At 42.8% G+C, this 25,664-nt stretch overlaps 1 protein-coding gene across 3 annotated transcripts in view; it reads left to right on the top strand.

Moving 5' to 3' along the window:
• The window catches only part of PDE7B (phosphodiesterase 7B), a 358,034-nt gene that overhangs the window by 241,206 nt on the left and 91,164 nt on the right, over positions 1-25,664 (top strand). For all 3 annotated transcript variants that reach the window (XM_008263552.4, XM_002714841.4, XM_008263554.4), the window contains one exon: positions 25,223-25,306. In XM_008263552.4, coding sequence (XP_008261774.1) covers positions 25,223-25,306 — 84 coding nt within the window. The remainder of the gene's footprint in view (positions 1-25,222; positions 25,307-25,664) is intronic.

The raw sequence follows: 25,664 nt of genomic DNA, 5'->3' as shown, positions 1-25,664 counted from the left end.
ATGGGAAAATCACTCCAGATATCAGAATATAAATAAAACAACAACAATTCAAGAGCCACAAGGTCTGGGAACTGGATCCAAACCAACCACCCACCTGCAGTTCCTCTCCATCTTACACTCTAACAATGAGGTGAAACAGAAAAACAAACTCCATGTGTTCAGTATCATATTCTCAAGCTGAGCAAATAAGCCTGCCCCCTTTGGGGGTCCCCATGTCTCTAGAGAATAGAATGCAAAATTAAATTGCAGGCTTGTTCCCCTAGCTTGAGAAGATAAACTTCCAGTTTTTTTAGAGTTTATGCTCAATCTGAATGAGCACCTAAAGTTACATGCTCTGTATTGTCACACAAGGCTCCCTACCCCCACGGCCTCCAAATCTCCAGAGGCTGAAGTTTGTCCATGAAAGCAAACATTCTCACGGAATGCTTCTTATCCCTCCTTCCACTTCCTCAAAAATGTCCCTCAGAGGTTTCATTTCAACACCTCTTCCTTCATTCCTAGTAGAAATACAGAAATTTGAGGAGAAGAAACCAACAGCATGAAAAGAGATTTTCAATTTCTGGAAGTTTCCAGAATGGTTCCATTTGAGGTCTGTAGGAAGACTTGGAGTCATTTGTCATTTGCTGTGATTTGCCTTTTCTGTGTTCAGTGGTCCCCTGTTTGACTTGGAGACCTGTCCACATCTCTAGCCTAAGGAGCAACCTTCAGAAGAACTATTGCCTTTATTTTATTTCTCGTGTGTTCATTTCTTTGCCCATTAAACATTTATTGAGTAGCTGCTGAGTGCTAGGGGCAGAGCCAAGTGCTCTGTGTTCAAAACAGCAATGAGAAATGACATCTACCTTTAAGAGGATCTAAGAAGAAAGAGAAGTAAGACATGGTGATGAACAAAAGGATGAAGTACTGCACAAGGATGAAGTACTGCAAAAGAGTGAGGGAGACATGTCCAAGAAAGCCTCCTCCAGGAGGAGATTCATGGACTGAGTCTTAACAGGCAGGTATAAATTAGTGCATGGTGAAGCTGGGTAGGAATATCCCAGGATAGGGGAAGGAGAAAAAATACAGGGTTTGCAGAAAGGCAAATAAATCAATGAGGTCAGTCCAACAGAGTGGCAGGCAATGAAGCTGGTATATTGGGCAAGGTCAAATGATGAGAGACTCTCAACTTGGTTCTGAAGGTGTTATAAAGCCATTGAAGGGCCTTAAGCCTGGAAGGATGGGACAGGATCATCACTTTAGAGAGATTAACTTGGCATGATGATAGGAGGTAGATGACAAGGGGACACACACCAGGAGAGAGGAACACCAAAGAGATGGTGACCCCAGAGCCTCAGAGGAGAAATTTACTCTTAAACTAAGGGATCTTGAATATCAAATAACTACCCCATGAATTCACTAATGAATTCAATAAATAGTAGGGGTAAATTCTCAGGATTTCATCTCCAGTTGGATCAATGGGAGAAGAGTAGAAGAGCCTCCAAGGACAATTGAGTGACTGAAAAATAGACTCAGCTTTTAAGTTTTATTTCAGAAGAGAGATGATTATTAACATCCACCCTGGCCTCTGACATATGTAGCAATATTTTTAATACAGGGGGGGAAAAGGAGGAGCACTTTGGGTTTTTCTGTGCCCCTCACCGCTGATTCTCATTAACCTAGAAAGCCTTGGGTCCATTTTCCAGACTTCATTGACTCTCTCAAACACAAACATACAAGGAAATCTAAGGAATCATTCACTAGGTGGCCTATTTTTAATTTTGGCATCAACCTGTATACAACTCAGTCATTTAGTCAATGCATTTACTGAAATTTATTCTGTGCTGAGTACTGTAAGAACCAGAGCTAGAACCTACATTCAAATTCTTCATTAGCACATTTTCTTTATGTATCTATATTTTTATTTGCTTACATCACTTTTTTAGCATCATACATTATGGCAGTAGTCCTCAAACCATAGTACACGTAAGAATCACTTGGAGAGCTTGCTAAACTAAAGCTTACAAGGCTTTGAACCCAGAGTTCATGATTCACTAGGATGCTCAGAGTAGGGCCCATGAATTTGCATTTCTAAGCAGTTTCCTTTTTTGAAAGATTTATTTTATTTATTTCAAAGACGGGGTACACAGAGAGAGAGCAAGAGAGAGAGAGAGATTCCATCTGCTGGTTCACTCCCCAGATGGCCACGACAGCCAGAGCTGGGCCAGTCCAAAGCCAGGAGCCAGGAGCTTCTTCCAGGTTTCCACATGGGTGCAGGTGCCCAAGCACTTAGACCATCTTCTGGTGTTTCCTAGGCTTTTAGCAAGGAGTTGGATCAGAAGTGGAGCAGCCAGAACCCAAACCAGAGCCTATATGGGATGCCAGCATTGCAGGTGACAGCTTTACCCACTATGCCACAACACTGGCCCCATTTCTGGCAATTTCATAGGCGTGGCCAGTACTGCTGGTCTGAGAACCAATACTTTGCATTTTTGAGCCACAGTAACTCTGTGAAACCATGTAAAATTCTTTCCCGTGCTCCCCGTGCTCTTGAAGAACCATAACACAGAATTGACGTCAATGGGAATTGCTCAGGCCACAAAGGTGTCATACTGAGGCCTAAAGTGTTTATGACCAGCTCCTCACCACCCAGGGCTCGCCTCCTGTTTTTTCAGTTGCATTTCCCACGGGGCTTGACTGTTGCTGTTGCTCCATATGTTGCTGCAGTTACAGCTCTTGATGAAGTCAAATAGTCCCAGCAGGGTAGACTTGAGAACTGGGAGCAAACTTTCCTTCGTCTGAACTTCTGTTCTTCTATCTGATCTTAAAAGTCAGACGTTAATAAACTGATGGCCTAACCATCTGCAGAAGGTGGCAAGATTGACCAAACATTAACAGATACTGGGAAGGCTGCAGTGGTCAGCTCAGAGCCAGTCATGCAGTTAACCTGGACCACAATAAAGATAAATGGGTAAGAACTTCCCTCATAGTAGCTTAGTGAATGTGATGGCTTGCCAACTGTCCTTGCTATGAATTGTTTCCTTGTGAATGGTTTTGAATTGTGAATCAGGTTTTTCTTTTGTATACTTATAATATTCAGTAGTTTTTCTGGTCTTTGCCTTTAAGTATGTATTTTTCAATCTCCCATAGAGGAAAATCAAACAAAAAATCATTAGGTAATTCAAGTATCAAGTGAAGAAGGAGCCATGGAAGTGGAAAAGAAAAAGGATGAATTTAAAGAATATTATAGAACAAATCATAAGACATTGATTTCTCTGACAGGGGCTAATTGAGACAAAAAGAGATAGTTGGAATTAACTCCCAGATTTCCACTTCTTTTGGTCAAAACAAAAATGGTATCAATTACATAACTATGGAGATTGAGAAGGGATTGATTAAAAGGCCAAGTTCAATTTGGGATAACTAGGTGATTATGGGACAGCCAGATGGAGGTGTTTTGAAATATTTGAAAATCCAGGAATGGAGTTGGGATGAAAACAGTAGCTTGGAGAGTAGCATTATTTTAAGGACAATTTAGTTGTCATTAGAATTGATTCCTGAAACCTTATCAGACCATGAAAGATCAAAGCATTGAGGACTGAACTCTTCCAGAAGGGTTCCAAATAAAACCCTCTTAGAGTTGATATCGTTCTGTATGTTCAGTTCAGTTTTCAGCTAGAATATAAGTAGATTTCCTGGAACACAGTAGGGACTACCTGTGGAGAAATTCCCCAAGCACCTCAGGGCATGCACTGCACGTGCCTGTTTCTCTGTGTGCCCACCTGGATAGAAGAACTGTCTTCACTGCACATTTCAGGGGTTGGCATGGGGCATCCTCAGTTCTCTCAGAAAGGCATAAGAAAATGGTCTGCAGCCACATGCCAACTACCATGAGAGTGTTTGTAGCTTTTCTCCTCCTTTTCCATAGCAGTCATGCACGTGAGGCTGATGTGGGGTACTCCCCAGTCACACTGGAAAAGCCCCACTGAAGTTGCAAGCCCGATGGTTTGGAAGAGATATTTCAAATCGTTCCAAATGTACAGCATAGACAGACTGGCCTTTTAGTATCAAGTGTACTAAATCAAAGGAACCAGATGCTTTGGTTGGCTTGTAGCGTCTGGATTCTGACAGGCTCTCCTTCAGTAGCCACTTTCTTTGGGGGCCTCCTTGCCTCCTCTTCCTTTCTCCCTCTCCTCTCCATCTCTTCTCATTCTTCCTGCATCCATTTTTATTTCCTTTTTTCAGAAAGCTATAGGCTTATCAGACATGAGACAACAAACGGTTTCTGAAGAGTGGGGGTATCCATTTCAACTGTTTTCCTGTCCTCACTGACATTACCTTACTGGCATCCTGGTGTAAAAGCATGAATCACACCTTCAGTCGTAGTTGTATGAAGTACTTTCCTTTGCAACAATCTTATTTGACTCAAAAATTAAACATTAAACATCCCTCTGCCAGTACTACTAGCTGAGACATTTTAAGGGTCTCGAGAAAATCATTTAGCTCCATAAACCTCCAAGTTATTTATTTATTTGAAATAAAGAAGCCTCACAACTCTCTGAGAGAGGGTTTCAAACTCAAACACCCAGGTCATTAAAAGCCAGAGGAATCCCCCTCCAATGGAGTGCTCTCCCTGATACAGAATATTTTATGGGCCAAATCGATCCCATCTCAGATCAGCTGATACCTGGGGAAATTACTGGTTAAAGCAAACTGAAATCCACTGTCATCTGAAACATCTAGAGAACTGTTATAGAAATGGGCTTTTAGTTGACTGCAGGGATAAATCTCCAGAAAGGGCAGGGAAAAGAGGTGAAGGAGGAAGAGAAAAGGGGAGAGAAATCCCATACAGCCCAAGAGCAGTAAAAACAGATCAACAGTGTTGCCTTGGTGATTAAATGCACCATATAGATGGGGCAATGTTCGTGTTTCTGTGATCCGAGATGAACGCTAGTAGCCTCTGTCAGAAGGGTTAATTGTGGCTTAGCTAACAAAGGTGCTTGCAAGTATAAAGTGTTCTGTGTTTGATGCCAGACACTGTCTCACAACTGTGGAATCCTGTTGTATTTCCACTGGATGAGGGGATCTTGTCCAAGGCCAGCGTGTCTAAAATGCACAAGTATTTATGTTCTCCTTTTAGAGAGAAACTTCTGTTGTGCTATAGTAAATCAAGTCTAGGAGTGGGGTTGGTTCCAGATAAGTTGAGGGGTATTTTGCATTTAAACTTCATGGAGGTGGAAAAAGCACTTCAGAGATTCTCCATGGTCTCTTTTTCATCCTCCAAAGCATACATCAGTACCACTCTACCTCTCCAGCCATCTTCCCCTTCTGGGTCTCAACCCCCAGCTGATGGCTGACCCTGCAGCTCAGCTCTGGCACCTGCAAGAGAACTGGATGGGATGGGCAGGGCGCTTCTTGGAAAGGAACCTTCCAGTGTTTTCCCCACCCTGGTTGAGCCTGACAATAAGTCTTTACAAAAACTCACTCTTGTATGAAACCTATTTTAAAGAGTCTTGAAGTAGTGATTTAGACACCCAAGACACAGGATCTTGGTGTTGGTAAGCTTTGTGTTGCAGTCTGGCTTAGCTTCCTCATTGTTGCCCTTGTCCCAAGTGAGGCAAAAAAGAGTGACACTTTTTATTACAAGCTTCATGTAGACAATGAGTTAGGAAGCTCTTTGATGTCTTGACTTTGTAGACATATTGTCCAAAGTGCTGTCCTACTACCAATCTCTTTTGAAATGGATGGAGACCTGTGGAAAGCAAAGACAAAACCTTCTGAAGCTGCAAGCCCAGTTTGTCTTGCATTTGGAGTTCTCTGGGAGGCTGTGTATTCAGAGAAACAGCCCTGTGCCTGGCTGGCTTTAGGCTGACGGAATCAGGTAACAACCCCAGGCAGATACAAAATCAGGAGGCTGCTGGTCCTCCAGGAGATGCAGCACCCAAAGCAAAGAGTTGAGATAAACTCATGGAGAGAAAAGTTGATACTGAGAGGTAAAGAGAAGGTGCATAGCTCTCTCTTTGTTCAGGATGGGTCCACTGCTCCTACCAGGAAGTCAGTGTGAGATATCAGAGTCACAGTGTATCTATGCCTCCTCCAGTTTTTAGAGAGGAAGAGAGACAGACAAATACAGAGACAGAGAGATCTCCCAGCTGCTGGTTCATTCTCCAAATGGCTGCAACAGCCACACCTGAGCCTGGCTGAAGCCAGGAGCCAGGAACTCTATCCTGGTCCCTTGCGCATATGGCCAACTTCTGCTGTCTTCCCAGGTGCATTAGCAGGAAGCTGGATCAGAAGTGGAGTAGCCGGGGCTCAAAGCTGTGCTCTGATAAGGGATGCTGGCATCACCAGCAGTGGCTTAACCTGCTGTGCCACAACACCAACCCCCATGGGCGCTCGTCAATCCCTGACCGTATGGCTCTCACTGGGTAACGCCGCTTTGAAACTGATTGAACAGCTGAGGCCGACACCAGACTCAAGCAGCATTTTATACATCACGACACCTTCAGGGGATGAAGCCCTAAGCTTTGTGACTTTTCTGGATTGCTCATCCTAGGAATGTCTGTCCACTGTACGATTCTGTTTTTACAATTTCCTGCCAAGCTGCAATTGCTCCTTTCTCACATGGATATTTTTAACCTTTGTCCGACAGATAGTGATTCTGCAGAACATTCTAACAGGTCCCATCCAAACTCTTCTTTGTCAAAGAAGAGCTCTTCCCTTTTACTTGTTTTCTATATTGGGATTGTACGTGTGGGTAACTGGAGTTGTAACCCCTGTGCTTGAAGAATATTCTAGAACTCTGCACCTTCCATTTGTATCTCCTCTTGTATTCCTTTTCAGTTCTATTATGAAGCTACCTACACTTTAAGTTTTCTAATTATTTTAATAATGGCTTTTAAATATTCCCTTCTGCTATTTGCCTTTTTCTTTCATCCTCCTTTTATAATGTCACTTTGGCAATACCAGTGCATGCGGCAATCCAGTCTCTTTTTTCCCCACCAATGCATCCACAGTGATTTACAAACACTCTGATATCCATCTGACTACGAGTATGTATTTCATCCGAGGGAGACTTAGCTACATCTCTCTTGAGCGCAGATTAAAGATGCAGATATTTTATTTAGCATAAAAGATGTGAAATGGAAAGTACTGTTACTAGAGGCGCCCAGCAACAGCTTGAGAATGTCAGCAACTCAAACCGTGTGCATTCAGCGCCAAGGTAGATGGAGCAACTGCGTCGGAAGAATATTGTGAAGCCAGCTGTTACTCCCATTGGCGTGCGAATGTGCCAATCACCACCCAAGTTGCAGGAAGCATGCGCCAGATTCTGGAGAACAGGGTGCCTCTGCCCGCCGGCTAGAAGGGGGTCTTATTTTCTCTAGGACAAAATTGTAATCGGCATTACTGACGCACTTCTCACTTTACCACCTCTTCTCCCTTCGGAAGTCGGAATGAGAAAGAAAGGCCACTGAGGAGGGAATCGTCGTTCTCTCTCATTTGCATTGTTGTAACAAATAGTTTATGGTTTAAATACTGTTATGTCATGGTTGGACATCTTACATTGCTGAATGATGCAGACATGAGCAAATCCAAGTGAATTTCAGAGGTGACTAATTTACTGCCCTATATGGATCAGTCAACTTTCCAAAGTTTTCTGAGAACTAGAAATTCTGGCCAACTAACTAAAAAATAGTACCTCAAAATATCCCCAAGACACATTTTTACCTCCAAGCAGAGAAAGAAAAAAAAAAAAGTCTTCCCCTAAATGTGCTTACCACAAAATAGGGAGAATAAGAAACATTTTCTCCCAAAATTTATTCTGACTTGAAACTTAAGTCAATTCCATAAAAATGAAGCCTGGTTAAATCTCACTTTGACTCTACATGTATATAATCACTTTCTTGAGATCTACAAGTATTAACCTAAACAGTTAGGAGATAATAACTTCATATCCTTATTTTTCAATGTCTAAGGCATGTAAATCTTCCTAATTAAATAGTATAGTCTTCCAGAAGGAAGATGTAAAAGTGCTTCCTGTGTAGACATCTTCCTCATTTGAGGACGGTATGTATGCATACATATCTTGCTAGTTTCAGGGTAATTTTGTTCTCTTATGCCTGTTTTGAAGTTGTAATGCAATGAAGATGTATAGCAAGCCCAGTTATGTTCTACATTTGAAACAGGGAACTCTTTTTTGTTCTTAGAACTAGCCCAAGCACTTTTTCATAGTTTCAAGTAGTCAACACCAGCAGGAGAAAGCCTTATGTCTAAATCGCATAAGGAAGACTGGAGGATTCTGCTGAATCATCCATCCATTGTCATTCTACCAGTGTCTGTGAGACCTAAAGTTCAATGTTACTCTAAGTATTTCTTTTACCAGGGGTGGCTTTAAGCCAAGCAAGTAGACTGCTAAGAAGCACTCTTGAAAATTGAACGTAACTGAGATAGGAGCAGATGGAGATTGGTATAGTCAAGGCTTATCACAGGAAATAAAGACCTGGGTCATCCCAGGTTACAGTTTACAACATGTTGTTATCCTGGAGGGGCGGGGGTGGGAAGAGGCTGCCCTGTAATGTGGGAGTGAAGCAGTTTGCCCTTCTTTGGAGAGATACTACAGAATCACCTCTGCAAAAACAGCAGCAATTAGTTCCAAAATGCACAAGCACTGATTGAGGGTGTGCTGTATGTGTTGCACTGTGCAACGTGCCCCCAGCTCAGAGAGGGCATAAGCCACATGAACGGAGAGAGCAGAAACACATTAGAAGTTTCCAAGGAACAGCACAAGACACACTTGCCATGCATCTCATAAGGCAAAAATAGGACAAAAAGCCAAGCGGATAAAAGACCATATATTATAGGATCCCATTCACCGATACATCCAGAATATGGAAGTCTATAGAGACAGAAAGTGCCAATGACTGAAAGGTACAAGATTTTCTTTTCAAGGTGATGAAAATATTTCTAAATTGACTGTACTCGTGGTTGCACATGTCTGAAAGTCAACTAAAAACCATTGAATCCTACACTTTAAATGAGTGAATTGTGCGAGTATGTAAATTGTATCTCAATAAAGCTGTCATTTAAAAATGTAAGGTCATAAAATTGGGGAGGAGAAAAGCCAAGTAAGTGGAAGGAGCAATAAATCCTTTGGGAGTGGATCTTCCTCCCCAGGCCCCTCATCCCCTAGCCTGTACTCTTTCCTCTGCCACCCACAGGAAATAAACCAGGCAAGCATAAAATATCCTTGCTCGCCTAGGAACAGTGAAACCCAAGTGAAGCTCATCAGACAACACAGGTGCCTCATTTTCAGCCACATTTGAAGCCCACTTTAGTGTGAGACTTGATGGAGTCCCACAGTAGTCCCAGGAGAATTGTCAGTTTGTGGAATACCGTCTGGCTCCTTTTCCAGACAAAGGGGCCTTAGCTCACAACAACACCAACTTTTGGATAAAAAGAGTCGGCTTTCAAGCTGTCTGAGGCTCTCATAAATAACAAAAAAGATTGGCACCAGGTAGTTCTTACTGAAGACTAGAGCGTTTACAAAGTTCTTCTATTTGAATTTATTTCAAGCAGTCAATAAATAAATGGTTCCATGCTATTAAAAATGGAGAAAAGAGAAGACTACAAACAAGAGCTTCTACCTCCTGCAATTTGGTCCACTTCCCCAGCTTCTTTTGCAGAGAAAGATGCAATTGTTCACTTGATGACCCTGGTACCCAACGTATTTTCTTTGGGGCCATCTTTTGAATATTATTTTTGTATAAAGCCAAGTAAATGAATGGGGGAGTTAAAAAACATAATCAGAATGTTATATTGACACTGTTGTAGATTTTCCGAATGCTGAAAAAAACAAGAAATGAATGGAAATCAGTTTGCCAAAATGAACATTTTATGCATCTTTATATAGGGCATATTCCCAAGTGGGAAAAAATACACTCGGGTAAAATAAAATAACCAAATATTTATTGAACATTTTAAATTTATGACATATATTTGTGACATTTAAGCAAAACCCTTACAAGGACTTACATTCTAAACATGTATTTACTTCTTCGTGTGTGTCTGTTTTTTCTCTTTCTCCCTCACTTTCTATCTCTAGTGTTCAGAGAAGGCACTTTTAAAATTTTGTTTATTTATTTGACAGGCGGTAGGGGAGGGAGGGTGGAAGAGAGCGAACTCCCATCCATTGGCTCATACACCAAACGCCTAAAAAGGCTGGGACTGCTCTGGCCAAAGCCAGGAACCAGAAGCTGGGAACTCAGTTCAGGCAGCCAATGTGAGTGGTAGGAACCCAATTACTTGAAACATCACTGCTGCCGCATAGGGTCCACATCAGCAGGAAACAGGAGTCAGGAGCCAGAGTACTCAGGTACACCAGTGTGCAACATGGGCATCCTTACTGGTGTCTTAACCACTAGGCCAAACACCTGCCCCAGGGGGAAGGCTCTTTTAGCTATTTGGTAGCAACTACAGATATTCTGCCAACCACAGGCATTTAATCCCTCCAGGAACCACCTGTCTTTCCGAATTATCTAGCACAGTGACATACACAGTGATAGCTAATGACCTTGTAGGCCTTCTGAGATGTTACAGGACATTGACTGAGATTTTTTAAACTAACCCCAAAAGTCCTCTAATTATGTTAGCTTTGAATGACCCAAAAGTGACTGTTTGTTTTATATCATTGGAGGTAGCCTGCCATTGGATGAGGCAGTTCCACCACTTCAAATGCTTGTGAGAAAAGCTGAAGTTGTGTGGAGCATCAAGATGTAGGAGGTAATCTCTGCTACAATTCCTAGAAAAGACTCAGGAAGAAATCAGTTAAATTGATCAGTTTTCTCTTAAGCTTGGCTAAAAACTGAGTTTTTTGTTTAAGAATTTGGAGAATTTGTGTTGTTAGTTGAAAGAGTTCTAGGAATATGAGATGGCCTCACAGATGCTATGATAATCAAGTTAGGCTTTGTGTCATTACTTGTTTTTTTCCTTCAGAATTTGAATTGTGACTTCCCTGTAGTAAATTATATGAAACGCGCCTGTATCTTGTACTCTTGGTCAGTGAATACTTTTCAATGGTAGTACACTTTATTATTTTTGTTATAGTTTTGCTGTGAGCACAAGAACAGATCTCTGTTGCTAAAGTCATTCCTAAACTCTGATATGACCAGTCCATGAAAAAGGCATCGAGTTTATCCTCAAATTCTGAACATGGCCGTATGTAGTATGCCCCAATCTTTTCTCAACAACCATGCTTCTCCTTGCAGGGCCAAAAATGTTTCTCTTTCATCTCTGGTGGTACAACCTCCCTGTGTCGGTCTCCCATTCGTCTCCGCAAACAAACCACTCGACCACCTATTTGTGTATTTTCTGCTCTGACCCTTTTTGCCTACCTGTAAGCATTTCATACTCTAAATTTCCATGACCTTTTTCTTTTGAAAAAGCTCTGCAAGTCATTTTGTTTGTGCTAACTCACCAAGTGTAGTGGCCTATATTTCCCATAATCATAGTGTATAGATTCCAACAGACAAAATTTACAAGTGCCCAAAGGAAATGCCTGTTGGAAGTATTTGGTTTTGCCTTGTGTCTCTTGTCTTGCTGCATGATTGTGCTTTGGGTGTCTCTGTTAACATGCGTGTTCAGTGACAAAGTGGAATGTCCATCAGTGCTTCTAGGTAATGTCTCCCTAGTGAAAGCTTCGTGAAGACTAAAAACATGCAGTCCTTCCAAACCAATTAATCAGAGTAGTTGATTGATAACAACAAATCGTAAATGGTCATGAAAGAAAGTGGGATGTTAGCCTAGTTTCTTTCTTCCTTCCTTCCTGGGCCAATAGTATGAAATCCTGACAGGTTGAAAATATAATGAAAAAAAAAAATAAGAGAAATTGTTCTGGTTACATGTTGAAACTGCTGAATCCTATGATTAAAGGCAAAAGAGGTGCAAAAGTTCATAGTTTTCTAGGTCACTTCATGTCAGTCCAGAGAAATGGCAACATTTGCTTGAAATGATGGTTCCCTTTTCTTACTCATTCTTAATATGAGTTTCACTCCACCTTACCCAACTGCTACTGGTGAGTACTAAGACTCTCTGAAGATTGAGTCTATGATTCTAAGAGGTGCCTTGAGCTCAAGAACCTTATATTCTAATAAACCAAGCATATGATGAGGTCTGTTGGAGGATTGTTTCCAGGTGATGTTATCTTGATTGTATATGTCAGTTTCCTAGCCAATGTTCTGCAAATGGGTTTCCAGCATGTTGCAATATTGAATTCCTACAGGCCCCTGGCTGGCTGGGAAGCCTGGTATAGCCAAGATCCCAGTCTGAAAGACCCTGGACATGAGCAACCAGATGTATGTAACCATTTGCTGAAGCAAAGGTTATTTTTTTATGTGTATTATAGAGTGCAAAAGCATAAAAGCCCTGAAGAGATACAGATGGTAGAAACTTGAGTGTCTAGAATGATAAACAACAAGGAGTACCAAGTATGTGCTCCCTGTAGAAGAATTTATATATTGCTTATAAATCCATCCAACAGTTGCAATTATGCATACAGGAGTAAAGCCAGCAGCAAGAGCACACCAGATTTGAAAAATTAAGCAATTAGCACTGAAAGAAACTGTCCCCCTCATAGCAGCTGGTGGTAAAAAGAAAATGATTCTCATTATATTATATCATTCACAGTCACAGTAATCCCTAATACAATAATCAGTCAGTACAATAAATTTACAATAGGTGCTCAACAAACACTCAGTGGAATGAGCATTATTGTTTGTTAATCTTGTCCAAAGAAATCATTTCAACATATTTGGACTCATGTTCCAGTTCCAGTCCTCCAATTTCAACAGATTAAATCATGTAATTGAGGTTGGACATGAAGAAGTAGATCTCTGGGATCAGTCCTCACAAAGTAGGAAGAGATACAGTAAAAGTCACACAGAACAGAACCCTGGGCATTATTAGATTTTAATTTCAAAACATGAGATAAAAGACTATAAAATTTGATAAGAACTGAAAACTCTAAAAGACCCCTTTATAATGATGTGTATTCATTCAGTTAACCCAGGCACTGTTTATATGAAGTGTATTTGTGTGTTATGTACTTATAAAATTGATGGACAATTTGTGCGATATGTATTTAGTAGATCCAAGTACATTGTGCCATGATCCATCTTCCTCCTTCTGTGTGTTGTCAGGGGAAGATTATGGTGGGTTAGTGCCCTTCCCCAGAGGTTCCTGACCCCACAGGCCCTAAGAAAGCATCTCTACTCCACTGAGTGAGGAGAGCACCTCCGGGGTCACCAGGGGGTGGAGACAGAGGGACACAGTAAGAAGCCTTGCTGACTGACAGCCACTCCAGAGGTGGAATGGGAAACAGAAGACAGGAACTGGGAAGGATGACATTCGCTTGGGGATATGTGAATTGCAAAAATGCTAATCTCAATACAGCAGCCAATTGGACCCTTTAAAAACATTAGTCACATCACATCATTCTATTCAAAATTCTTCTGTGTCTTCTATTTTTCTCTGAGTCCCTAAACTGCCTGCCACTTCTGTCTTGTCCTAGTCTATTCACACTGGTATTACATAATGTCTTTACTGGCTAATTGATCAGCAATGGAAACTTACTGCTCATGGTGCCGGAGGCTGCTCACTTCAAGGTCAAGGCGCCAGCTCTCTGCCTCCTAAGGTGGTGCACACTACGGCCTCACATGGTCCAAGGGACAAGGCAGAACTCTTTCTCCTCTAAAGGCACTCACCCCACTCATGAGAGCAGCGCTCCCGAGCCCCCAACGTGAATTCCATCACAATGGGGCGTGGGTTCCACTGTGAATCCTGGAGGAACACATCAAACCTAGCCCCTCCTCAACCCACACACTCACTCTTACCTCTTTGCCCTCACCTCCTCCCACTCATCCCCTTCCCCTGCCACCAACTCTCTCAGCTCCAGCATTGCTGGCCTCCTTGCTGTTTCTAGAACAGACCAAGAATATTCCTTGTAGTCTTGTGCTTGCTGTTCCCTGAGCCTGAAATACTTCTCCCGCTGGGGTCTCATGGCTCCTCCCACACTTCATTCAAGTCTTTGCTCTGAGTCCCCTCAGTGTGGCCTTCCTAGATCCTGCCTGATTTGCACTGCCAGCCCGAGCCCGCAGGCAAGGTGGAGTCCATGCAGCCTGCCATTACCCTTTCTCTGCTTTATTACACCCAGAGCACTTTTATTGCTTCCCAAGAGGAGGCAATTATTGATTTTCTTGTCTGTCTTCCCTCTCTAGTATCTCAATCCCACAAGAGCAGGTGCCTTTTATCTATTTTATTCATTGCTGTATTCCCAGGGCCTGGCAAATACTAGACACTCAAAAACATATTTGTGGAATGAATGGATAAACATCCAGTTGACCTGGGGTCCCCAAAAACAAATTAGAACCAGAGTACAGATTAAGTCATCCAGGACAAGGATACAAGGCATGATGGCACCAGAGAAGTGGGACAAGAGGATTTTTAAGTTTCTTCTAGTGCTGAGAGTTTGATCTAAGCTCACACACACACACACACACGTGGAAATTATATATACCCAATTATTTTTGCCAAAACAGTTATTTCAGAAAATATTTGGAAAATATGTTTCATGGAAAATTGGGTTTGGGAAATGTGGAATCACCTCACCTTCTTGATATTCATGGTACACATTAACATACTGAAGAGTCTGAAAAATCCTGCATAAAAAAAAAAGATTAACTTGGTTAAACTTCAATATTTCACAAACATATTTGATTATAACACCCTTTAAGTTGCATGAAGTTTACCTTCCTTTAAACACACTTTAACATGACCAAGCATTTTATAACAGTATCAGTGTTATTTACATAATATGTAAAGCATAACAATATGATATAAAATTTATAAAATAAATTATTTAAAATTTACATGGCAAGAGCCACATGAATGTTGTTCATAATAAGCTTTATTATATAGTGATTAGCGAAGTGTTTTTATCCGTGTGATTCCCCCTCCTGTGGAGTGTTCAAGGTTGGGATTGATATCCCTGATTGACAAAACGGAAGATGGAATGGGCCAGGAATGGGTAAACTTACTTGGGGGTATAGTTTTTAAGTCCTATATAATATTCACCCTGTCTAAACAGGAGATCATGGTTCTCGCTTTTGGCCAAAACATCTTTGAGCAGGGATTGTACCACATTTGCTGAGGGAACAGGCTGGGGAGTCAGCCAGCTTGCTTTCCAATCTGGCTTCACACTCATGGGCCTTGTCACTTGGGCAAAGTAATTTAACCCCACTGTCTCTCAGGGCATTGTACTGATAACAGTGCTTATCTGACGGAGTTATTGTGAGGATTAAGGAGTCAACTCCTGAGACATACTTCAAACACTGTGTAGCTCACACCAAAAGCTCAATAAATATGAGCTATTACTATAGGACTAGAGGTTACTGTTTTTTATAACTACATAACATTCTGTGACATGGATATAATATAATCAATTCAACCATTTCTCTACTGAGTCCAGTTTTTGCCATCTGTTTCCTTTCTGAAAAACAAACGAAAAATGAACAACACTTGGAGCGTGAAGGAATCTCCAGTGCCATGCTGGCACAGAGGCCTGGAATGAAGAAATCCCAATTACTTCCTAGTCCTGGGCAGGCTCCAGCGGGGCGTGTGGTGGCTTCATGGTCCTGCTCTGGTCAGCAGACGTGGTGTGGATGTCTCTGCAGAACAGACTATCTCGTGGGACTTGGGGTATTTCCTATCCGTGATCAGCAACATCTTTTCTTGCGGGATTTTGGCAAGTTTCTCCTTGTTCCCGGCCAGAATCAGGAAGCTCAGAAGCACATGAAAACAAACAATACATAAAAACTCTCCTCTCCACTTACACCAAGTTCCAAAAAACAAGAAATTATTCAGCAATATTGGTATTTATTCTCATGAACGTGCCTATCTTTTCCTTCCCCAACACTCTTCTTGGTTACACCCCAACAAAGACTCCTTTTCCTGAAACATACTTTAAATACAGGAAGAAGTTACACAGGTTATCACTATTTTGCAAAAATTTACAGGAACTTTCATGATCTGGACTGTGTCATCCTCACAGAATTTTTAAAGTATATTTTATTGTCAGTGTTGTTCTTAGCGATATACTATACTTTCAGTGAACATGACTTTAAAAAAAATCTCATCAATTGACTGATCATAGTTGAACCAATTGCAAGCCAATATATGAAGTGCTACATTCCAAAAATGTACTTAGTATTGAAGATCCACCTCATCATCAGCTCCTTCATAAAGCCTGCCCCATTTCCCACCTCCAAGTGGTGTCTGGAGGACTGTGCTTCCCTCTTGCTCTCTACTCAGCTAAATCCAATGAGTTTTTGTCGGTCATCATTTCCCTTGCCCTTTCAGCAGGGTCCATCAGGAAACCAGCACCTCCCCCTCGAGAGGCTCTGTGGGAGCTTCTTCCCAGCCCCTTCTTGGCAGCTTCCTGCTCCTCTAGCAGAGCACTGAACATTCCAGCTGCAAGCCTGGAAGGGAGGCCCTATTCATTTCTCACTTCAACTCCTGTGCAACTTCATAAATGCCCGTGGATTTCCTTGATTTACAAATGAATTTTATTTCCTCATCCCACACATCCCCTCTGAGCCCCAGGTGCGCATATCCAACTGCCTACTTGACATTTTTGCTTTGAAATCTCAGTAAAGCTCACAGATTATGTGGCCAAAGGTGAGCACATGAGCTTCTTCCCAGATTCTTCTAGAACTTTTTTCTGTGATTATCAAAATCAACCCTACAGTTATACAAGCCAGAAATATAAAAAGTATCCTTGACCTTCCCCTTTCCCTGGGCCCTTATATACAATTCCTCATCATGTCACGTCAGGGTTACCTACTCAATACCTCTAAAATGTGTTCACTTCCCTGTCCCAGCACCAGCACCCTACTCAAGCTACCCTCTTTTCTCACTTGGAGAAAAGAGAGCTCCTGGCTGGTCATTTTTGCCCCCTCCAATCCATTCTCCATACTGCAACTAAGATTGTATTTTTAGTATGCAAATCTAAACATACCATCTTACTGCTAAACTCATTCCGTGGCTCCCTAATTCCCTTAGAATAAAGTCACCCTCCCCAGTCTATCCCACAAAGACCTGACACCTCTACAACTTTATTTGGCACCATACTCCAGCTCACTCACTTAGTTCTCTTGGCTATCATGCACTTGGCTTGGTAACAGTCTCTTAGATATGCCATCCTATAGCCACAGGACTTTCGGGTATGTACCCTCTCTGCCTGCATTGCCCCACTGAGGGCAGTCACATAATGTGTGGTCCAAACTACAATACTGAGTGTGAAAGGGGCACTAGTGCTAATTACACTCAGCAAGGCAACGGGCATAAATCCGGACCTTCCAGGGCAACTTGGGACACAGCACCTGTTTGTTTACCAGATCCCATCTCACCTCTTACAGGAGACTGACAACTGCCTCTTTGACAAGGAGAAGGGCATTACAACTTTCTCAGCACACTAGACCTCCCTTTGCTTCCACCAACCAATGTTGCAACAGTACTTTTATGCATCATAAGATTGTAAACTCCATGAGGCCCAGGCTCTTTCTAAACTTCCTCACCATTGTATTGCTGGCCACAAAACATCATGTGTCATAATTATTGCTTACATTAAATATCAGTTATCAAATAAATGATAAGGGATACCTCCTCTTTGGGAATTCCCTTTTACTGTGATTGGCACAACCAAACCACCAGTTACACAAAACAAATAGCTAGGAATTGCCCTTGCTATCCGTCTCTCCCATATTCTTAGTATTCACTCACCTCCCCATATCCATTTTCTTTGTAACCTCTTCTCTCTTCCCTTCTCTCTTTCTCTCTTTTTGTTCCTCTCTCTTTCTCCTTCTCCACCTCTCCTTGTGTATATTTTCTTTCCTAGAAATATGACACACTCAGCGTGTGCAACATCTTTCAGCACATAGGACATCTCTGCCTACTAGCAAGCGGCTGCCGAACCAAGTTTTGCTAGTTTCAAGCATTTGCTTGTCCTCACGGAAATGTGTTTACTGGAGACCAGGTTTAAGAGTCTAAATCATAACTTCAATCATTGTTTTAAACCATGAAGTCCTTTTAAATGTAAAAAATATATTAAATTTAAAATTTTAGTGTTAAATGATTTTCAGGTCTAACTAAAACATTTTATGGAGTTGCTAGCATGGCCAGTTTACATCTAGATATTTCCAAATTATCTTTCCATATAAACATCATAAAGTTTCACAATCCTTCTGAGAGAGGGACCCAAACCCAAATATCCCAGTATCATTGAAACTTTAGTAGTTTATTCCATATTGACTCATTTATGTGATTCTTCTGAATTATTAATTATCTGACTGCCAAGATAGCACCATATGAACTTTTGTATGACTCTTCCCCCACCTACTCTTCAACATTTTGCCCAGTGCTTTGCATGAGTATTTGTTGAAATGAACTGCATTCATCTAGGTTCCCTTCTGAGCCTGCCCTAGAACCGCCCCCTTGGCTGATGTACCTAAGTAGGCACCTGCAAGATGCCAGCATCTCCAGGAAGTCCAGGTCTCCCAGGGGTCTAACTGGCCCCATTGGGAGCTCATGGTTCCATCCAGGACAAGTGCTCTGCATTCCTCAGGACATACTTTGGTCCTCACTTTCATTGACACTGGCATGTCCAGCAGAGGGAGAGAAGAAACACAGTTGGGAAATATCGAAGGCACCAGTGAATAGCACCATGAGTAATGAGTGGTTGTAGAAGAGGGAGACACTGGCCACGCGCAGCAGTGACAGAGAACAAGGGCTCCCAAGGCCACCTGCCTTGTAATCCCATTTTTGTCCCTGACACAATCTCTGGGCTGTTAGTACAATGGGAATAATGTGTACACCTACCTCAAAAAGGTTATTATGAGCTCTAAGGATCATGCACATGGGAAGCCCTGCAAAAAGTTCCTGATGCAGAAGACCTTTCTCAGTAAAACCAACTGCCCTGGAGGAAGGAACCACAGCAAATCAGAATAATAACCATTGCTTTTGAGTGCCTAGTATGTGCCAGAGACAGTCCTAAGTACTACCAATCTCTAGAAGCATTTGTAACGCAACAACAAGCTGGGTTTGGGTGAGAGTCTGGAAAAAAACAATTCAGCCCCAGAAATAAGTTTACCCCTGTCACATGTTCCAAAGGTGACTCTGGGTTATTCTCCTCCTTCTTGATCTTTGTAGGAAGAGTTGTTCTTTGTGTACTTTTAAGCTCTTTTACAGCTTCTGGGAATTCTCTGTGGGCATTCCTGCTGCTTCTTGTTCAATATCTTTTTTATTATACTCCTGTGTTCCCAGTGATTGAAACTTATTTTTTTTTCTCATTTTCCCTCTGAAAATCTATTAAGCTGAAAAATGATGATAGATCCTGTTGGTACTATTTGAAGTAAACACCTGTCTTACCTGCTTGTGGAAATAAATGCACTGCTATGTACACACTCACCTTTGCAGCAACCCAGTCCCCAAGTGCACATTTGTCACAAAATATTTAATAATTCTAAGCTAAGGTAGTACAGGATTGTTTGGTGAAATTTCCCTTGTCCCTGAGTTTAATATAAAGATGAAGTTTTTTTTTTTTTTAAGACAAGAATGAACTTCCTTTTTACCACATGCAAAGAAAACGCTATTTTGTTCCTTTTGCCAAAAGTGTGATTTATGGACTTTCTTATGCACAAAGCTCTCTCAGCAGTAGCGGGTGAAACAGACCAATCAGTGGGCAGGAAGCCTCAATTCAGCCAGTTCAACACCCAGTCCTCCATGACCAGACAAGCTGTGCATCACTGGGGAAAGCGAACACTGAACCTCCAATGGGGGAAACTTGGGTCTAATCGGCCACCTTGAATCTGTCATATGGGATCACAGTACTCAGACAGATCACTTCTGCCTGCTTATCTCAGCTGGCTGCTTGTGTGCGCCCATAAATCCACCAGAGGGATTCAATTGCACAACCTGCGTCCCCTTTGCTAGGCTGGATAGGCGTCCTAGGAGAACGCACTCACTTAGCCAATTCGAGGTAAACAAAGCCTCCAGCGGAAGCAGAGCCGTATGGCGAGGGCTCTGTTTGGAGAACTGGGGCTGTGAGCTCTCTCTGTCTTCTCTTTGCAGGGGTGGCAGCTTCCTGAATTAGTCATGTGCTCTGAAAACTCAAAAGGGTAACTTTGAGCTCCTGTACCAGCTGCTCTGCCATTTCACGTTTCCTCCGCCAACATGGCCTCACTCTGCTTGTTCATGGGCAATGTCCCCCACCCCGCGTCTCTAGCCCCGGTGCCCTGCATCCTGTCTATTGCAAGAGCCTCGTTTGTCTTCTTTGTTCATCGATGCAATAGGAGCACAGTAGCTGCTGCTCTGTCCCTTTCTTACACCTTTGCCCCACCCTGAAATGACCTTGGCTCCCCAGGATCGAGGCCAAAGTCTGGTTATTGTCCTACAGCCCGTGTTTTAGCCACTGTAAGCTGTCATTGCTGTCAGGGCCTCCACCCTCTTTACCAGTTACATAAGAGGCCGCATAAATGACTGTGCGAGAGGCCAAGTGGGCAAGAGGTCCACCCAGGAGCCACGTCCCCTGGGAGGGCGAGGGGCTGTCTCCGGGTCTCGGCTCCTGGAGCGCATCAGCTCGGCGCTCTGCTGTGTTTGCAGCCTTCAGAGCTGAGGACGACATGTTATGTTTCCAGCCCGAAGGGGCAAAGGAGAAACAGCCCTTTCAAAATAAGAATTCTCCCGCTGTTTGTTTCCTTTTGGAACACAATAAGAACAGACCGAGGACATGACTCGGAGCTGTCAACGCTTCCTACCCGGCTTCCACAGCACCTTTCCTTTGCCAGGAAGGAAAAAAAAAAAAGCTGCTGAAGTTAAACAAGGCCTTAATGAATAGTCAAAATAATTGTTTAGCTTGGATATAAGGCCTTAGGTAAATAGATGATTGCCGAGCTGAGGGCCAGGAAAAGCAGCCCAGCAGGACACCACTCGCTCTGTCTTCTGACAACAGCCCAGCAGCCTCTGTTCCTGCAAGGGCTGTTGTTACTGAATTATTTCTCTCTAGCCACCAGCATATTGAAACAATTTAATATCAGAAAGGGCTCATCTAAGCCGGGGGAGAGAAAGTGAACTTTCGGGATAGAGATAGCGTGTTTACAACTCTCATCTGCCTGTATTAGAGCATCAGTTAGAATGCTCAGATATGGAATGTTTGGCGTCTTTGTATTTCACTTCATGTGGAAAACTTTCTAAAATTACTATGATTAAGCAATTTCTATATTAGAAACATGGCCATCAAAGTGGTTATTGATCTGTTCAAGGTTACCCAAGGTGGCAAAATGCCAGTCTTCTCAGCACACCGGTCCCCTGATTGCTAGTGCACTGCCCTCCCCTTAGTCTTTCCATCATGTGCTGCTGTAGCCTCAGTTTCCCCAGATCGGTAGTCTCCCATGGTGCTGGGCCTCCTCTGCCCTGGACTCTCAGGCAGACAACAGGGATACATCTGTCAGGGAGTTAACAACCTACATCAACATTACATGGACATTTTCAAAGAAAATGGCACTCTGATAACCACAAAGTCAAGAGCAACTCGTTAGTAACATAAAGGTGAAAATACTGATGAAGATGTGAATTCTAAATAGAGAGCCTGAAACGCTACAAGAAGCCCAACGGGTTATAGCAACAGTTCAGCAAATCTACAGTCCCAGCCAACTTTGTGAGCCCAATGCAGACAGACTCATCAAGGCATAGTGTTTTAAGTAACTTGCTATCTTACTGTCATTATAAAATATTAATGCATTTCAAGTCAGTGCTTTACATTTGTTGTGTCATTTTAACATGCTCTGAGTTCTCAGTGGTACGACTTCTATCATGAGAGTCTAAGTTTTTGGTTTTGATTTTTCTTTTCCTTTCTTTTTTCTTTTTTAATTTTCACACTTGTTTTATTTATTTGAAAGGCAGAAAGAGCCAGAGACAGGCAGAGAGAAAGATATTTGATAACTGGTCCACTCCCTAAGTTCCCACAACAGCTGGGGCTGAGCCATGCCAAAGCCAGAAGCCAGGATCTCAGTCTAGGGTATCCCATGTGAGTGGCAGAGATCCAGCTGTTGTAGCCATTACCTGCTGCTCCCAGGGAGAAAGCTGGATCAGGACTCCAACATGCAATGAAGACATTCTAAGCAGCCACTTAACTGTTGCACCAAACACTCGATTGTTTTTTCTTTTTCATTTTAAAAACCAGGTGTAGGGGCTGGTATTGTGGCCTAGCAGGCACAGCCACCACCTGTGACACTGGCATCCCACGTGGACGCTGGTTTGAGACCCGGCTGCTCCACTTCCCATCCGGCACCCTGCTAACAGCCTGGGAAAAGCAGCAGAAGATGGCCCAGGTGTTTGGGCCCCTGACCCCCATGTGGGAGACCTGGATGATGCTCCTGGCTCCTGGCTCCTGGCTTCAGCCTGGCCCAGCCTTGACCATTGTGGCCATCTGGGGAGTGAACCAGCAGATGGAAGACCTCTATCTCATTCTCTTCCTCTCTCTGTGTAACTCTTTCAAATAAATTAATAAAATCTAAATATATATATATCATACTCTAGAAAGTTTGAAACCAATGTATTAAACAGAGAATTCTGCCTATGAAGCCGAACAGTCTAGCTGTGATATAAACTTAAGCACCAAAAGTTCAGGAAACTCAAGTCAGCAGACGTTTGCTGAGCGTCTTGAAGAAGCCTGAGCCCTTAGCAGGGGCCGCGGGGCTAGTAATGGTCCTTCACAGCCCTTCTTCCCTGAGCCACTGTTGTCTCACTTATAAAATAGGGAGAACAGAAAAGTCGTGGCTCTCCTCACAAGGGTATTGTGAGGGTCCAGTGAGAGAAACAAGAAAATAAATGCGCTGTGGCGTGTCTGAGAGTGCTTTGTAAACTCCACCATGTTGCAAGCATGGGGTGCTCAAGACCACTCCCGAGGAGAGGAAACTCTCCTACTCTGCGGGGTCACTCTCCTTTGACTATTGACCATCCCCCTGTGGCTCCTCAAAGCATTCTTTGTTGTGATGTCAGATTGTATTCAGATTTTTTAATACTTTTATTTATTTTTGAAAGGCAGTAAGGCAAAGGGAGACAGATAAAGACAGAGAGAGAGCTTGCGTCCAGGGATTCACTCCTCAAATGCCTACAACAGCAAAGGCTAGGCCAGGACGAACCCAGGAGCTGGGCGCTCCATTCCGGTATCCTGTGTGGGTGGCAGGGATCCAAGTACTTGAGCCGTCACCTGCTGCCTGCCAGTATATGCATTAGCAGAAGGCTGGAATTAGGAGTGGAGCCAGGACTCGAACCCAAGCACTTCCAATATGGAATGTGGATGTTCCAAGCAGCATCTCAACTGCTGTACCAAGTGGCAACTTTATATTCATATTTTTTAAAGATTTTATTTACTTATTTGAGAGGTAGAGTGACAGTGAGAGGGAGAGACAGAGAGAAAGATATATTCATATTTTTAAATGTACTTTTTCAATATTCCTTCATTCTCCTACTTTGCTTTATCTCTTATTTCATAAGCTGGAACATTTTTTAACATCAATACTGTCATGCAAGATTAGATTACACAAAGCCTTAAATAAGACAGCACCACAAAATTCAAAGCAGAGAATAACCCAAGAACTCACACTTCCACTTTAACCCCAAGTACACTCAATGATTATCTGTGAGAAACAGTTTTTAAAGATTTATTTATTTATTTGAAAGGCAAAGAAAGAGAGAGAGAGAGAGAGAGAAAGTCATTCATCTGCTGATTCATTCCCAGTTGGAACCCAGGAGCCAGGAGCTTCCTCCAGGTTTCCTATGTGGGTGCAGGGGCCCAAGCACTTGGGCCATCCTCCTCTGCTTTTCCAGGCCATAAGCGAAGAGCTTTATAGGAAGAGGAGCAGCTGAGTCTCGAACCGGCACCCATATGGGATGCCAGCACTGCAGGCAGCAGCTTTACCCACAGGGGCAGCCTCATGTGAGGGACATTTTAAGCACTGTCAATGGCATGAATTGCATTGAATGGAGAGCTCTCTCAGGCTGGGTTAACTCTAGGAGTGGGGAAGGGAGGAGGGAAGGCTGTTCCCCCTCACTGCTCCCACACAGTGAGGTCCCAGTGCTATCTTAGGTCTGGAAATAAGTGGTTTGCGGCAGGTGATCCAATACTCCTAGAATCAATACTCCTGGAACTGAAATCTCTTCTGACTCAAATATGTTAGGTTTCATATCTTTGTACCTCTCCTCTACTCCATTACATGCACATTCACTTAGAGTGTGCACAGAAAGCAATATCGAGAAACGCAGATTACCTAATATGAATGATCATTGCCTTGCAGGAAGAAAATCAGCATTCATGGCCAAGTAGCAAGTATTATTTTAGGTTCTCTGACAATGGCACTTTGAAATGAGTCTTAGTTTCATTTTATAAATGAGGCAACCGAGGCTGAGAGAAATAAATGTCCCAGGATGTCATAGACAGCAACTTTGTGAGCCAAGTTTCTCCGAAGTCTACCTTATTCTAATGTCCATAGTCTTCCTATTATATTTCGTTATCTCCCTGGATCAGGAAGGAAGGACACACACCAAAAAGGGAAAATGAGCAGTCATTAAAAGAAACTTGCAAAAAATAAATAAATACTAGAAACTGCACAAACTACCTGCCATCTACTAAGTGTCCGAGATACCTGCAGGTTGGCTAGTCTTGGAGCAGATGCTAACGTAGATTCATGACAACCCAGGGAAGAGGAAGGTGGACATTGTCAGAAAACAACCATGCTGGGACCAGGAGAAATGACACTCTGGGTGTCACTGAATGTTCTAAGAACAGAAGCTAGAATCCCAACACCCCGCTCATCCTTCCAGATTCACATCCTTCCTCTCTATGGCCCTGGGCGGTATAAAAAGACCATGGAAACGTGGTAAATGGCTGTAATTTTCACAGACCCATCCTCCAGGCAAATACAAGAGAGTAGTGATTTGTTTGGTAGAGTTTGGCCAAGTTCATTAGACTCGCATTAATTAAATACCCCTTCCCACATGGCAGAGGTAGAAGGAAGCCTCTTTCTCCTGACATCTGGTGTTGATTCCGTTGGTAGAACTGGTTAAGAGGATTTGCAGAGGAAAGGGGAATACACTTGGCAATGTTTTCAAACATTTGTTTGGCTTTTCTGTTTTCTAGGAGATGTACGACTAAGGGGTCAGACGGGGGTTCCTGCCGAACGCCGCGGCTCCTACCCATTCATTGACTTCCGCCTACTTAACAGTGAGTAATCAAGTGTACCTGGAAAGGAACAAATGTTTTCTTCAAAAAAAAAAAAAAAATCCTCGTTTCCCTCTGAACTTCAAAACCTTCCGAGGTCGGCCTTCCTTCCTTCCTTCATCTCTCTCCTCCCAACTGGAACTTAAACCTTTGTCTTTCAATTTCCTGCCCGTGAAGTAAATTCTAGCCCTGCCCTACCTTTCAGAGATCTAGTGAGGGCCAAATGAGACCCTGTCAGCCTCGCAAATGTACATCTTAAAGTCTCAGAAGCCCTCTACAAGGACACAATGACTTCATTTTCCAGCTCATTCTCTCTACCTCCAGTCAGGGCTGGACTAGAGCAGATTTGATGTGATTTTTT

Source organism: Oryctolagus cuniculus, chromosome 5, assembly GCF_964237555.1.
Source record: "Oryctolagus cuniculus chromosome 5, mOryCun1.1, whole genome shotgun sequence".
NCBI classification, from domain to species: Eukaryota; Metazoa; Chordata; class Mammalia; order Lagomorpha; family Leporidae; genus Oryctolagus; species Oryctolagus cuniculus.
This window is presented reverse-complemented; position numbering and strand designations above follow the sequence as displayed.